General features: G+C 46.4%; 1 protein-coding gene across 1 annotated transcript in view; it reads left to right on the top strand.

The window, feature by feature from the left end:
- SMS (spermine synthase) overlaps positions 1–15,581 on the top strand; it is a 47,870-nt gene extending 32,289 nt beyond the window's left edge. The window contains exons 6-11 of the mRNA XM_054384395.1: positions 1,868–2,022; positions 3,649–3,738; positions 6,132–6,246; positions 6,806–6,885; positions 12,889–13,004; positions 15,381–15,581. Coding sequence (XP_054240370.1) covers positions 1,868–2,022; positions 3,649–3,738; positions 6,132–6,246; positions 6,806–6,885; positions 12,889–13,004; positions 15,381–15,423 — 599 coding nt within the window. The 3' untranslated portion in view covers positions 15,424–15,581. The remainder of the gene's footprint in view (positions 1–1,867; positions 2,023–3,648; positions 3,739–6,131; positions 6,247–6,805; positions 6,886–12,888; positions 13,005–15,380) is intronic.
- Positions 15,582–16,653: the final 1,072 nt, after the last annotated feature.

The raw sequence follows: 16,653 nt of genomic DNA, 5'->3' as shown, positions 1-16,653 counted from the left end.
GTGTTGGTTTGTTACTCTGCACTGAAGCAAAATGCTGATGCCAGGCAGGTGATAGGATATCACAGAAAACACCCAGTTGGAAGAGACCTCCAAGCTCACCCAGCCCAACCTTCAACCCAGCACTGCAGGGTCAACACTAACCATGTTCCTAAGCACCAGCTCCACACACTGCTTGAACACCCCCAGGGATGGGGACTCCAGCACTGCCCTGGGCAGAACATTCCAATGTTTGACAACCCTTTCACTGAAAAATATTTCCTAACATCCAGCCTGAACCTCCCCTGGTGCAGCTTGGAACCATTTCCTCTGCTCCTGTCTCTTGCCACCAAGGAGCAGAGGCTGCCCCCTCCTCACTCCAATTTTCCTTCGGATAGGTAGTTGCAGAGAGCAATGAGGTCTCCCTCAGCCTCCTCTTCTCCAGACTGAACACCCTCAGCTCCCTCAGCTGCTCCTTGTAGCCCAGGTGCTCCAGGCCCTTCTCCAGCCTCATTGCCCTTCTCTGCACACACTCCACCCCCTCAATGTCCTTCCTGCAGTGAGGGGCCCAGAACTGAACACAACACTGGAGGTGTGACCTCAGCAGTGCTGAGCACAGAGGGTTGATCACCTCCTGTCCCTCCTGGCCACAGTGTTTCTAATCCAAGGCAGGCTGCCAGTGGCTTTCTTGGCCACCTGGGCACACTGCTGAGTCCATGTGCTGCAGCACTGAGTTTTACCTTTGTGGCTCAGATCTGTCCTTACAGGTGAGGAATGTCTGTCTGCTCTGGAGCTAATAGTCAGCAGAAGGCTTCTTTCAGGGCTCCTCAGCAGTTAGGTGCTGTGGTAGATTGTACATATTCATTGCATTTCATATTTCTGGATTGTAGTTTTGCTTGTAGCTCCAGCTTCATTTGCTTCCATCTGAGCTAGTCTGGCAGTATTCTTTTTGGGGGGTAATTTCAACCCACCACAGGTGTGAATGGTCATAGTTATGCTTCTGTGCAGGCATCCACTGGGGGGCATCTAGGTTGTTCTTTTTAGCTGAGATCCAGAGTGTGCTTACAAAAATCTCTTGATTTGTCTCTTGCACTACTAGCCTGAGGTTAAAAGCCCACTGAAGTATAAAGCAGGGACGTCATGTCCTGGGTACTGACAGTTCTGGTTCTCTTGGCATGCAGTACTGGCTAATGCTGAGGTAGCCATTGCTGGCTTTGCATTGAGAACTGGAGAAATCCTTTGAGGCACTCTGAGGAGGCTCTTTGGTAACTGAGCAGCTTCCTGTTACCTAGCCTGTCTCTGAGAGCTAGGTTGTTTTTGCTGATGCTCTTGCTTGGGTTTGTATTTTCACAAAATCACAGAATTAACCAGGCTGGAAAAGACCTTTGAGATCATCCAGTCCAACCTATCACCCAACACCATCTCATCAAATAACCCATGGCACAAAGTGCCTCATCCAGTCTGATTCTAAATGCTTCCAGGGACAGTGATTCCACCACCTCCCTGAGCAGCACATTCCAATGGCCAATCTCTCTTTCTGGGAAGAATTTCTTCCTCACATCCAACCTAAACCTCCCCTGGCACAGCTTGAGACTGAGTCCTCTCCTCCTGTCACTGCTTGCCTGGGAGAAGAGACCAACCCCCACCTGGCTACAACCTCCCTTCAGGTAGTTGTAGACAGCAATGAGGTCTCCCCTGAGCCTCCTCTTCTCCAGGCTAAACAACCCCAGCTCCCTCAGCCTCTCCTCATAGTGCTGCACTCCAAACCCCTCCCCAGCCTGGTTGCTCTTCTCTGGACATGTTTGAGCAACCTTTTGGATTAGTATCAAGTTAATACCAGTTAAGAACTGAATTGCAACATTTCTGTCCACCTCTCTTTCCTTCTATTCAGATCTGGCAGAGAGTGACCTGGCATACACTCAAGCCATAATGGGCAGTGGGAAGGAAGACTACTCTGGGAAAGAAGTGCTCATCCTAGGAGGTGGTGATGGAGGTATACTGTATGAGATAGTCAAGCTGAAGCCAAAGATGGTTACTATGGTAGAGATATCCTTTGACAAATGACTGATCTTTCCTTTCAGTGTTTTTCAGCCTGTTTACTGCTGGTGTCTTTGCATTGAGGGCAATGAACTGTCACATTCTCATTTGTGGGGGGAGATGGGGGCTAAAATTTAATTTTTGTCAGCTGAGAGAGACCCAGTGGCTGCCTGTTGGCACATCATGATGCAGTATGCACTTTCAAGTTCCCAATCCATACTAGAGCTCTTGAGTAGCAACAAAAGAACACTTCTGTCATAAGACTGAGATTCTCCACTACTAGTAGAAGACAGATCCATCAAGTCTGTAGTTGGCAATGAGTTTTACCTTCTTGGGTGGTTTTCTTTTTGTGAAGAAAAGCATAAAAATCCCTAGAAACAAAAGGTTTTATTCTTGAAGTCAAGACTTGGTGGATTGTGTTGGTGAGAGAATCACAGGATGTCAGGGGTTGGAAGGGACCTCTGGAGACCAAGGAGCCCAACCCCCTGCCTGTGCAGGTTGCACAGGAACACATTCAGACAGGGTTTGAAAGTTTCCAGAGGAAGAGACTCCATAATCTCTCTGGGGAGCCTGTTCCAGTGCTCTGTGACCCTCACAGTAAAGAAATCCTCCTCATGTTGAGGTAGAACTTCCTGTGCTGTAGTTCTACATCCATTGCCCCTTGTCCTATCACAGAGCACTCTTGCCCTGTTTTAAAACCACTGATAACTAGTTTGGAAACTTGATTTTTGAACTATAGAATGTTGAAATGTGAACCACTGTTAGCCATATGAAGTTGCTGATCATCCTAGCGTTTAGATTCACCTTGCTACTAAAAATGGAATCACAGAATGGCTTAGGTTGGAAGGGGCCTCAGAGATCATCTACTCCAACCTCCCTGCCATGGGTAATAGTTTTTAACATGCAGGTTAAAGTCGTAGTTTAGCTTATATGGGAGTTTTGTTTTTAATACATAGGATCATAGAATTGTTAGGGTTGGAAGGGACCTCAAGGCTCATCCAGTTCCAACCCCCCTGCCATGGGCAGGGACACCTCACACTACAGCAGGTTGCTCAGAGCCACATCCAGCCTGGCTGCAAAAACCTCCAGGGTGAGGCTTCCACCACCTCCCTGGGCAACCTCTTCCAGTGTCTCACCACCCTCATGAGGAAGAACTTCTTCCTAACATCCAATCTGAATTTATCCATTACTAGTTCAGCTCCATTCCCCCCAGTCCTATCACTCCCTGACACCCCAAAAAGTCCTTCCCCAGCTTTCTTGTAGCCCCCTTCAGATACTGGAAGGCCACAAGAAGGTCTCCTTGGAGCCTTCTCTTCTCCAAAGTGAACCACCCCAATTCTCTCTCTCATAGGAGAGGTGTTCCTGTCCTCTACTCATCCTATTGTTCACATTTCCCAATATTGGGAACCTCAGGTACCACTAAACCAAAGCCCTCCCCAAGCCTCTAGCATCCAGAGGTGAATACACACTGCAACAGCCAGCCTTCCCTATACCAAGGTACACATCTTACTCTTCCTTTGTGAGTGTTCCCTGGATGAGCATTTCTTCCTGAAGAAACAGGACTCCTTTCTGAAGGAACAGGTGGTATTAGATGTGTGACTCCTGGCCTGTAGAATGCCTTAACCAGCTTCAAACATCGACCAAATGGTGATCGACGGGTGTAAAAAATACATGAGGAAAACCTGTGGAGATGTCTTGGACAATCTGAAAGGAGAATGCTATCAGGTAAGGCTCTGTTTCTCTTACATGAAAAGCAGCATTTAAAATATTATACCTAGCCTGGAAGACTGCTGTGGCAAAAGTGTGGGTGGGTTTTTTTTTTTTTTTTTTGGGAAGGGTCTTCTGATTTTTCTTAATTTCCTTTTTTTACTCTTTGAGTAGCTGGCAGTGGGATTTGTGTTGGAAGAGTAGGTTAGTGGCAAAATATTTTAACTCTCCCTTTTCAAACTCTTTTTCATCTTCAGTGGAAAGTTTTCCTTTTTCATGACTGCCCCTTAGGGCTCTTACAGATAGTAGTTTACAGGTGTGAGCTTAAAGCATGCAAAAAATGAATAGGGAAGTCACAGGATCGCAGAATGTCGGGGGTTGGAAGGGACCCAAATAGAATCATAGGGTCAGTCAGGGTTGGAAGGGACCTCAAGGATCATCCATGCCATGGGCAGGGACACCTCACACTAGATCAGGCTGGCCAGAGCCTCATCCAGCCTGGCCTTAAACACTTCCAGGGATGGGGCCTCAACCACCTCCCTGGACAACCCATTCCAGGCTCTCACCACTCTCATGGGGAAGAACTTCTTCCTCATGTCCAGCCTGAATCTCTGAATTTCTTCCTAACATCCAATCTGAATCTCCCCACTTCCAGCTTTGTTCCATTCCCTCTAGTCCTGTCCCTACCTGACACCCTCAAAAGTCCCTCCCCAGCTTTCTTGTAGCCCTCTTCAGATACTGGAAAGCCACAAGAAGGTCACCTCAGAGCCTTCTCTTCTCCGGACTGAACAACCCCAACTCTTTCAGTCTGTCCTCATAGGAGAGGTGCTCCTGCCCTCTGCTCATCCTCATGGCCCTTCTCTGGACACCTTCCAGCATGTCCATATCCCTCTTGTAACAGAGGCTCCAGAACTGGATGCAGTACTCCAGGTGGGGTCTCAGCAGAGCTGAGCAGAGGGGGAGAATCACCTCCCTTGACCTGCTGGCCACACTTCTCCTGATGCAGCCCAGGCTCTGGTTGGCTCTCTGGGCTGCAAGTGCACATTGACAGCTCCTGTTGAGCTTCTCATCCACCAACATCCCCAAGTCCCTCTCCTCAGGGCTGCTCTTCAGCTAGTCCCTGCCCAGCCTGTATCAGTGCTTGGGATTGCCCCAACCCAGATGCAGGACCCTGCCCTTGGTCTTGTTGAACCTCATAGGAGAGGTGCTCCAGCCCTGTGATCATCCTCATGGTCCTAATACAGAGTGGCCCCAAATAGATTGAGTCCAACCCCCCTGCCAGAGCAGGACCATACAATCTAGCTCAGGTCACAGATGAACACATCCAGACAGGCCTTGAAGGTCTCTAGAGAAGGAGACTCCACAACCTTTCAGTGGAGCCTGTTCCAGTGCTCTGTGACCCTTACAGTAAGGGGTTGGAAGGGACCTCCAGAGATCATCCAGTCCATCCCCCTACCAGAGCAGGAGCACCTGCAGTAGGTCACACAAGAATGCATCCAGATGGGTTTGGAATGTCTCCAGAGGAGTAGACTCCACAACCCCCCTGGGCAGCCTGTTCCAAGGCTCTGGCACCCTCTCAGGGAAAAAGTTTTTTCCTTGTGTTCATGTGGAACCTTCTGTGCTCCAACTTCAACCCACTGCTTTATAAACACAAATGAGGGCACCCCTCAGGCTCCTCTGCTCCAACATCTCCTCAGCAGGGAGATCTTCCATTACTCCCTTCAGTGTCTTTGTGGCTCTCTGCTGGACTCTCTCACGTAGTTCCCTGAGGCCCTTCTTGACCTGAGGGGTCCAGAACTGGACACAAGATTCCAGATGTGGCTTCAGCAGGGCAGAGTAGAGGGAGAAGAGAATCTTCCTCCGCTTACAAACCACAGCCCTTCTAATCCATCCCAGGATGCCCTTGCTCTTCTGGCCACAAAGACTCATTGTTGTCTCATGGGCATCCTCCTGTCCACCAGGACTCCCAGGTCCCTTTCCCCTGTGCTGCTCTCCCACAGGTCATTCCCAACCTATCATGGTCCCTAGGGTTGTCCTTTCCCAGATGCAAGACTCTGCCCTTGCCCTTGTTGGGTTTCACATACTTCTTTGCATGAGTCAGAGTCACCCTTCATGCAGACATCTTACTCTGCTCCTGTGTTGGGGTTCTGCTAAGTGTTGGGTGGGCCAAGTCACACCGCAAGCAGTGGCAGGGCTGGGAGGTACAGTTCTGTGGTGCCTGTGTTGTCATTGTCATAATTCCTAAACCTCTTCTTCCTTTTTATGTGATGAGGTTGAGAGTGGAGCCTAAAATCAAATGCATACTTAATTTGTTGTATTTCCCCTTCCTCTTAATTGTTGTCAGTCTGCTTTTGCTCCTTTTACTTGGTCAGTTTTAGGGCATTTTGAGGACTAGAATTTCATTCTTACAGGTTCTGATTGAAGACTGTATTCCTGTACTGAAGAGGTATGCCAAAGAAGGAAGGATGTTTGATTATGTCATCAATGACCTGACAGCTGTTCCAATCTCCACATCTCCAGAAGAAGGTTAATCTTTTTTTTCTTCTAAATAGGAAGGTTTTTGGATGTTTCTGCCTCCTCTGCATGATAGTTAGCAGTTTGCAACAAAAATACTTTGATTCTTTTACCTTCTTGATTACAAAGCTGAGAGTCAAAAACTGATAGCAACACATCTGTTAATTCGTAGTTTTTTTTCTTTCAGTGTCAGGAAAACTCAAGTGCTGAGGAATTCTTTAAACTCCTCTTCCAGAATAATACCAGCTCATGGAGAATGCATTTGAAGTTCACACTGCAGTAAAATTTTACCTACTCTTTAGCTTCTTGGAAATGAATTCATTTAATTTCTTGGAAATTAAAGAGTCTGGAAAATTATAGTGGGGTGGAAAAAAACAAAACAGATTTCTGTTATTGCCACTAGGTATGGCTTGTGGGAGGGTTATATTCTTTCTTGTTGGCTGCTTGTTGTGGTTTTTTTAAAGGTATAGGATAGGTCCCCTTTAAGCAGTAGGTATGTTGCAGGTCTTGAATGCAAGTGACGAAGGCAGTCGTGTGCTGTTCTGGTTTGAAATCAAAACTCTCCCTGCAGATTCTACCTGGGAATTTCTGCGCTTGATTCTCGACCTCTCCATGAAAGTCCTGAAGCAAGATGGAAAATACTTCACACAGGTATGGTGTCTGCTTTAAAAAACAAAAAGTATTGCTGTACATGTCTTGCAGTTTGCACTTCTCAGGTTAGAAAGAAAGGGGACAAGCTCTAAAGCAACTGAGAAAAATCTACCAGCAAGCTGATTCTTCCCTTTTAACAATCATTAGGGGGTTTTGTGTTGCAAACTGTCCTCTCTTTGTCTTATTTCAGTCTTGGACTTGAAAAGCATCATTTCAAGAATCAGCTAGGCATGCTTCTGAATGTTTTTAGCTACAAACAATTGCTTGAAAAAGCAGAACAGATGTCATTTGTAAACAGATGTGTGGGTTTTCAGAATCACAGAATGTTAGGGGTTGGAAGGGACCTCGAACAGAGCACCAGAACAATAGCACCTAGAGTAGGTTACACAGGAATGCATCCAGGTGGGTTTGGAAAGGCTCCAGAGAAGGAGACTCCACAACCTCTCTGGGCAGCCTGTTCCAGGGCTCTGGCACCCTCACAGTGAAAGTTGTTTTTTGTTTTTTGTTTTTTTTTTTTTTTCCTGATGTTCACATGGAAGCTCCTCTGCTCCAGCTTGCACCCATTGCCCCTTGGACATCACTGAGCAGAGCCTGGCTCTATTCTTCTGACACTGCTCTTTGTCTTTATAAACATGAATGATGACACCCCTCAGGCTCCTTTGCTCCAAGCTAAAGAGCCCCAGCTCCCTCAGCCTTTCCTCAGCAGGGAGATGTCCCATTCCCTTCATTTTTGTGGCTCTGTGCTGGACTCCTTCAGCCAATTGATTGAGGTTCTGCTTGAGCTGAGGGGCCCAGAACTGGACACAATATTCCAAGTGCAGCCTCAGCAAGACAGAGAGGGAGGAGAACCTCTCTCAACCAACTAATCACACCCCTTCTAATCCATCCCAGGATATCATTGTCACATGTTCAGGCTTGTCACCTCTTCATTGAGCTCTGTTGGGAGTTTCCAGAGTATTAGGGTTAGACTGGACCTGCAAAGAGTCAGGGTTAGACTGGACCTCCAGAGACCATTGAGTCCAACCCCCCAGGAAAATGTTCTCCTCGGTTCAGAAATTGTCAGCAGGCAGTCTAGAGCTGTCTAACTCAGATATAATTTATCTGAGATCGTACAAAGAATAATTTCTGACACACTGCCCTTATCAAACCTTGATGATCACCCCATGGTGATGCTCAAAGCAGTCTCCAAGTGCTGATACAGGATCTCCTCTCACCACCAGGTGGAGACTGATCACCACCATTGCCTAGCAGCTGACTAACCTGGAGAGAGGTTCTGCTTGGCAAAGGTTTTGCAGATTATTTCTTTATGTTCCTAGGGGATGCATGAACACAATTGGTCAATTTTAGGGTGAAGGAGGGATCTTCTGCTTGTTTCAGCTCTGGACAGGTAGAAAGGGTGGTTTATGGATCTCTTTTTCTGGTGTTTTAAGTCAGTGCTTATTGAGAGGGGGATGGAATGCTTCCATACTTGCTCTATGTCCCTAAATAATCATCACAATGAGAACATAAAACTTACCTGTATGGGTTGCAGCCTTGGTTCTTCAGCTGCATCTTCCATATTGAGAGGCTTTCAGCCTAAAAAGGGAGGTATGCAGACCAAGAGCTCTAAAGTTCAACTTGTCAGCCCTCCTTAAGTTTAACACTTGAGGTTTGTTAAAAAAAGGAGACCTCATTGCTGTCTACAGCTACCTGAAAGGAGGTTGTGGAGAGGCTGCTGCTGGTCTCTTCTGACAGGGAATTAGTGATAGAAGAAGAGGGAATGGCCTCAAGCTGTGACTGGGGAGGTTTAGACTGGACAGTAGGCAATGTTTTTTTTCCCTGCCAGGCATTGGAATGTGCTGCCCAGGGAGGTGGAGTCCCCAAGCCTGGCTGTGTTTGAAGGTGGTTTGGATGTGGTGCTTGGGGATGTGGTTTAGGGGTGAGCCTTGTAGAGTAGGGTTAATGGTTGGGCTTGGTGATCCTGAGGCTCTTTTCCAGCCTGAACGTTTCTGTGGTTCTGTGAAAACTCACTGGTGAACCTAATCCCACCACTCTGATGCTTAAGGGTCATATGGCTTCCTATATTTCTGTTCCTCCTCTTTCTGAAGCTGGTGCTTGGAAGTGTTTAGTGATGCAGTGTAGATCTGGGTCTGAAATGCTCAGAGTTGCTTTCTCCAAGGGAAAGCAGCTACATGTTCAGGTTCCCAGCTCTCACAGGGAAGAGGAGTGGGTGAGGATGTAAGAACTTGCCACATCCCACAGTCTGGTTTTATCTCTAATGGACTTTCCCTCCAACTTCAGTGTAGTTGTAGATACTAATTTGAGGTGGGCTGGCTTTTTTTTCCTGAACCATCACCATCTTGCACCTTCTTAATAGCATGTAAGGATTGTCCCAGCAGCTGTGAAACTACACTCTTAAGATGTAGAGGCTACTGATTGTAAGGTTGTCCCTTTGTGTCTGGGGATTACATGAAGCTAAGAAATATGCTTGGCTTTTGGTTTTTCATTATTGTTTTCTGTGCTAAGTTTTTGCTCTGCTGACCTAATCCTTGGGGGTTGTGCAGGCTGTCATTTTCCTCCTGTTTATGAAGTGGAACCTTTAAAAATACCTCTCAACAGGACTTTGCTCCTTCATAGTCTGGGTCATTCAACCCAGTCAGGACAGAAACTGTCTTGGAGCACTCACAGGTTTGGGTTCTGGTAAACACCACTAACCACTGGAGCCAAGGGGTCAGATGTCTCCCCCAGGCACACGCAGCCATTCACCAAGCTCTCACTTCCTGGCTGCTCTCTAATACAGAGTGGCCCTGCCCTCTGAATGGCCAGACCACTGGGATGTTGCTCCATAGCTACACTCCTTTTTTTGGCCACTGTGTGGGTTTTCTAATTAGCACTTCCAAAGAGGGAGCAGGTTTCTCCTTTCAGTGTTGAAAGGAGGCTGGAAGAACGGATGCAGGACAGCCTCTGTGTGAGCCTGTGTGATTTCTTGGCAGTTTAGGAGTCTTTAAGGGACAGACATTTCATTTCCTTGTGGTACCAAGAGTTCAGTTTTAGTTCAGGCCATTTGGCCAGTGGAGATACTTCCAGTGAGATTGGCCTCCATTATGTCCTTAAAAGCCATCCCTGTCACCCAAAAATCAAACCTTATGGCATGAATTCCTTGCTCTGTTTTACTGCTTCTTAGCTGCTCTGAAGTGAAGGAAAAAAACCCAAACAAAAAACAAAACAAACAACCCCAGAAACAAAAACACCAACAGAACAAACAGGTGAACATAAAAATCCCAAACAAACCAACCACACAAAACAAAACAGAAGCAGACAAGAAACAACGACACAAACCAACCAACCAGAACCCACCACAACCAGAAAACCCAACCAAAACCAGCCCTGGCCATGGCTGACTCTGGCAGTTGTCAGTTAAAATAGAAAGCTATGTGAAATTAAAACTATCAAGTAAACTTCTCTAGTACACTCTCCCAGAGAAGGATGTCCAGTAGCAATGGCACTTAACCTGTTCAGACCTATCAAATTCTGTGGATGCTTAGGGGACTTGAGCATCTCCCCTATGAAGAGAGACTGAGATCCTTGGGGCTATTTAGTCTGGAGAAGACAAAACTGAGAGGGGATCTGATTAATGTCTATCAATAGCTGAGGGGTGGGTGTCAACTGGAGGGGGCCAGGCTCTTTTGGGTGGTGCACAGTGATAAGACAAGGAACAATGGAGACAAACTTGAACATAGAAGATTTCAGCTCAACATGAGGAGAAACTTCTTTCCAGTGAGGGTGCCAGAGCCCTGGAACAGGCTGCCCAGAGAGGTTGTGGAGTCTCCTTCTCTGGAGCCTTTCCAAACCCACCTGGATGCATTCCTGTGCAGACTCCCCTGGGTGCTCCTGCTCTGGCAGGGGGTTGGACCTGATGATCTCTGGAGGTCCCTTCCAACCTCTGATAGACTGTGAGACTGTGATATCCACCTCTCCCCTTCTGGAGGTAAAACAGCCAGGTGGGGATGGCTGAACCTTTAGGTTGATATGCTGATGTTGGAGGTTGTGAGTTTGAAAAGTTAAAACTCTCTGCTTCTTGCCATGTTCCATTGTTCCTGTGACTCGTTTTCCCCCCTGGCTGCAGTGATTTGTCTGTTGCTGGAGAAGCAGAAAGGATGGAAATACTGAAGCAACAGGCTGGGGAAGTGGATACTTTCCTCTCCTTGTGTACCCTGTGAAACTTCCTCTGTATTAGTGGTGTGCTCCAGAAATTACCTAGAAGTGTTTTCTATTTCTGACTTAAATTACACACACACAGGTTGGGTTTTAATTTGCTTTTGCATTCTCTCTGCTGTCAAAACAAAATGATATATTTGGTAAAGGGTGGCTGCTGGTGTCCCCTGGATAATAACAGGTTACTAAACAAATACTACAGCAGTCTGTTCATTGTTGGCCTTTGTGCAGTTGGGGCTCAGTTTGGGTTCATCTCTTTTTTTTTTTTTTTTTTTCCCCCCCCCCACAAGCCCCTACTGTTTTATGCTACCCCAAACCAAATATGATTGGGGCTTTTTAGTCTGGAGAAGAGAAGACTGAGAGGGGATTTAGTAAATGTTTATAAATATCTGAGGGCTGGGGGGGCAAGAGGTAGGGGACAGGCTCTGCTCAGTTGCACCCTGGGGTAGGACAAGGGGCAATGGACCATGGGATGTTGGGGGTTGGAAGTGACCTCTGGAAATTGAGTCCAACCCCCCTGCCAGAGCAGGACCAGGACCAGAGAATCCACCACAGGTCACAGAGGAACACATCCAGACAGAGACTCCACAACCTCCCTGGGCAGCCTGTTCCAGTGCTCTGTGACCCTCACAGTGAAGAAGTTCCTCCTCATGCTGAGCTGGAACCTCCTGTGCTGGAGTTTATATCCATTGCCCCTTCCAACCTAAACCATTCAATGAATCTATGAAAATCTGTTTGTTGCAGAAATATTTGCAGCATACTTAAGCAACCCTAAAGAGAAGAGTTACTGAGTAGATATTTCAGGTGAAGAACACATGGTGGACTGGTTTTCAGCTGAAGCCCTCATGTAGTGCTTGCTTCTGCTAATGAGAAGAGAGCTGATCCAACCCTTGCTTGGAGAGATACTCCCATTGATGTTCCCTGGAGGCAGCATGCAGACAAGCTGTTCAGGATCTGCCTTGTAAATACTGAATACTAAGAACAGCCTCCTTCTCTGGAGGCTTTCCAGCCCTGTCTGGATGTGTTCCTGTGTGACCTGTGCTGGATTCTATGCTCCTGCTCTAGCAGAGGGGTTGGACTTGATGATTTCCAGAGGTCCCTTGCATCCTTTGATTTAGTGGAGGATGTCCCTGCTGACTGCAGAGGTGGTTGGACTGGATGACCTTTGGAGGTCCCTCCCAACCCAGACCATTCTGTGATTCTCTCTTCTATGTTTCCCTAACATCCTGTGATGCTGTGAACAGCATGGTTCCAGTTCTGAATGACTGTAGCAGCCTTGCATTAATGTCAGTGTTCAAGGCCAGGTTGGATGAGGCCTTGAGCAGCTGAGTCTAGTAGAGAGGCATCCCTGCCCATGGCTGGGAGGTTGGAGTAGATGATCACAGGGTGAGAATCACATCATGTTAGGGGTTGGAAGGGACCTCTGGAGATCTTCCAGTCCAACCCCTCTGCCAGAGCAGGAGCATAGAATCCAGCACAGGTCACACAGGAACACATCCAGACAGGGCTGGAAAATCTCCAGAGAAGGAGACTCCACAACCTCTCTGGGCAGCCTGTTCCAGGGCTCTGGGACCCTGACAGAAGAAGTTCCTCCTCATGCTGAGGTGGAACCTCCTGTGCTGCAGTTTATATCCATTACCCCTTGTCCTGATCTCTAAGGTCCCTTCCCACCTGCCCCTTGTCCTGACCTCTAAGGTCCTTTCCAACCTAAGCCATTCTGTGATTCTATAGATTTATCTGCACTTCTGCTCTTTTTATTTTGTGTGTGTGTGATCCTAACTGAGACTTCTTTCTTTGTTTTTCTTGCAGGGAAACTGTATCAATCTGACTGATGCCTTGACTCTGTATGAAGAACAGCTCAGCAGGCTTTATTGTCCTGTGGAGTTTTCAAAAGAAACTGTTTGTGTTCCCTCCTACATGGAATTGTATCCTTAAAGACTGAGGGGGGGAATAAAAAACAAGTGAAGAGTGTTGTATTAATAAACCAAGCAAGCCTAGACTGCTTGGAGGTGATGAGCTGAAGTACAAGGAGGCAATTCTAACTGAAACACTATTTATGTGGTTGGGTTTTTTTTTTCCATAGTAAATGAAGTACTGCAGTTTTATGTTGAAGGTTATTGGCAGGGATCATTATTTTAAAATGCCATACATTCACAACTGGTGAAAATGATCAGCACCTTACAAGACCCAGGCTATGTTTTTAATAATGTTTGCATTAAGGCCTGACAGCTGTAAAAGCACAAATAACTACTGTCTCTGACACTCCAAGCTACAAGGGCAAATATCTTCATGTCTTCTCTCTTTTTTTTCTTTTTGTCTTGAAAATGTTAAGATTAAATCTGAGACTGAGTAGAGAGCTGACAGCAGTTAGAAGCAGGAGGTGTTTGTTAGTCAGTGTGGAGCTCAGAACAGTATTAGGATTAGAGACAGAAGGGAAGCAAAGTGAACACACAGAGCAGAGGAAAGGCTGTGGCAGTTTCCACACACTTAACATGTTATGAACCAGCAGGTCCTTTAAAGAGCTCTCCTGTCAAGAGACACACAGCCACAGCAGGCATTGCCCTGCAGAAACATTTCCTGCACACAAGAGGGGTAGACACTCAAAGCAAACACAGCCAGCAGAATGCCAGATTAAGATGCCTCACTTGAAGCTGCTGGCTTGAAGCTGAAACTACTAGCTCCATGTATGATTTGCCTGCAACCCAGAAAAGTGAAGAAATCCTGGATTTTTAGGAATGGGATGTTGCTGAGAAATATATGCACCCCTCCACTTGGAATAGTAGTGACAGGATGAGGAATTATGGGGCTTGTAGTGAGAGGACAAGGGGCAGTGGTTTCAAACTGGACCATGGCAGATTTAGGTTGGACATAAGAAGTTCTTTACAACTGGAGTGGTGAAATACTGCAACAGGCTGCCCAAGGATGTTCATGGAGACATTCAAGACCAGACTTGGGCAGCCTGATCTAGGTGGAAGTCTCCTTGCTCACTGCAGGATGGGTGGACAAGATGATCTTTGAGGGTCCCTTCCAACCTGATGCAATCTGACTATTTCTTCACCAACTGATAATGCCTATTAGGAATCACTCTCTTACCCATTGGAAATCCAGTCTGAGCTCTCTGTTCAAGAATCTATTAAAAGGGGCCAGCAAATGGGACAATGCACGGTGCTGGGCTCTTCTCACAGGGAATTAGTGATAGGACAAGAGGGAATGGCCTCAAGCTGTGCCAAGGGAGGTATAGGCTGGACATTAGGAGATGTTTTTTCACTCCAAGTGTGGTCAAGCATTGGAACAGACTGCCCAGGGAGGTGGTTGAGTTCAAGGCTGGAAAAGACCCTTGAGATGATCAGACCACTAACACTACTCTAGCAAGTTCACTGCTAGACCATATTGCTAAGTGCCACAACTAAACCACCTTTAAACACAGCCAGGCTTGGGGACTCCACCACCTCCCTGGGCAGCCTGTGCCAATCCCTCACCACTCTTGCTGGGAAAAAATGTTTCCTAATGTCCAGCCTAATCCTGCCCTGGTGCAGCTTGAGGCCATTCCCTCTTGTTCTCTTACTAATTCCCTGTGAGAAGAGACCAGCACCAGTCTCTCTATGTTGTCCTGTCAGGCAGTTGCAGAGCATGATAAGGTCTCCCCTCAGCCTCCTCTTCCTCACACTAAGCAGTCCCAGTTCTCTCAGCTGCTCTTCATCATTCTCATTCACCAGGCCCTTCAGCAGCTTAGTTGCTGTTCTCTGCACCTGCTCCAACCCCTCAATGTCCTTCTTGTATGGAGGTGCCCAAAACTGAACACAGGTGCAGCCTCATCAGTGCAGAGTACAGGAGAACAATCCCTACCCTGCTCCTGCTGGTCACACCACTGCTGATCCAAGCCAGGATGCCCTTGGCTTTCTTTGCCATCTGGGCACACTGCTGGCTCTTCTTCAGCCACTTGCTCCAACCTGAAGCATTGTATGAATCTTTGAGCTGCTATAAGTTTTCAGATTGGAAATCTCCCTGAAAAGAGCTATCTTAAAATTAAGTTCACCATGAGAGTGGTGAGAGCCTGGAATGGGTTGTCCAGGGAGGTGGTGGAGTCCCCATCCCTGGAGGTGTTTAAGGCCAGGCTGGATGAGGCTCTGGCCAGCCTGATCTAGTGTGAGGTGTCCCTGCCCATGGCAGGGGGGTTGGAACTGGATGAGCCTTGTGGTCCCTTCCATCCCTGACTGATTCTATGCTTCTAAGTGTGTATTACAAACTCTGCTTTTACTTCTGTTGTTTCTTTTTCCCTTAACTGCTCCTTTTTTCTCCAGATGGGTATTCTATACTATTTGGAAGAAACAAACCAACATCTGACCAGGAAGATTATTTGATTAACTTCTCCTAAATGTACATGCTGCATGGAGCATATATAGGCCTGCCACCTGCTGCATATTTGCCATCTTGAACCTTTTAAATTATATTGCTGTAGATGATCCTGAAACTTAGTCCTGCTATTGATTGTGAATTCTTTAAATGGTTTTTTTTTGTTTGTTTGGTTTGTTTTTTTAATTATGATTTTTAATTTAAAAGCAAATGGGGAAGGGGGAGGAAAAAAAATTGTATATTTTGATGAGCTAGGGTGTTATTTTTTTGGAAGTCAACTTAAAAGATAAATAAGCAGCAAACCTCTATGGCTGCTGAATGCACTGAACCTTTAGAATGTGATCCTTTTTATTTTGTTGGATTGGGTTTGGTTTTTTTCTTTTGTAGATCTTCTCAAACTGATTAAAAAAAAAAAAAAAGACATCTTTAGCATTTCATCCCTGAAAGGGTGGTCCAGGGAGGTTGTTTGTTTTTTGGTTTTTTGGGGTTTTTTTTTGGTTTGTGTTTTGGTTTGGTTGGGTTTTCCATTAAATTTTTATCTATGATGCTTTTAAGGAGGAGGGGGATTTTTTTTGTCTGGTTGCTTGTTTTTTTCTTTTTTTTTTCTTTTAATAAACACTTGCAATGCTTCTATAGAGAAGGGCATAATAAAATTAGGGGAGGGGAAAATGGGGGGAAAATAATAATAATAAATTCTTCTGAAAGGATACCCAAAGTCCCTTCAGTGTGGGAAGGGAAGACAGCTAGTCTGAAATTCTCTCTCTTCACTCTTAATTTCCTTCCTCCTTGCTGTAATCTCTTCTGCAGGAGAACCACCTTTGACCTTTTACTTCATGGAGTTCTTTAGCTGCAGCCCTATTGATTATTTGGCTTTTGATGTGGATTTCACAGCAGGTTAGAGAGGCCCTTTGAACTCTATCAGCATGGAAATGAAAGCTGCCTTTCCATCCCACCCACTGCATGAAATTGAGTTCCCTGTGGGCATGCCCTCCTCAGCCTTAAGGGCAGCACTGGGTTCTTGAAGGGAACATCACTTCAGAGGGCAAAGAAACGTGGGCATGCTCTAGGTTGATGTGCAGCACCAATGCTGAATGTTGGAGGCAGGTGGTTTATATTTCAGTAGGGTAAATCCTGGTTGGACTGTTGCAGGTTGACCATGTTTTGTGTGGGGCTCTGGCTGAGCTGGATTCACCGGCAGTGTAAAAATCACTGGAAGCCAGG

The sequence above is a fragment of the Indicator indicator genome, chromosome 1 (genome assembly GCF_027791375.1).
Source record: "Indicator indicator isolate 239-I01 chromosome 1, UM_Iind_1.1, whole genome shotgun sequence".
Classification (NCBI taxonomy): Eukaryota; Metazoa; Chordata; class Aves; order Piciformes; family Indicatoridae; genus Indicator; species Indicator indicator.
The sequence above is the reverse complement of the archived record's forward strand: the minus strand, read 5'-3'. Positions and strand labels throughout refer to the sequence as shown.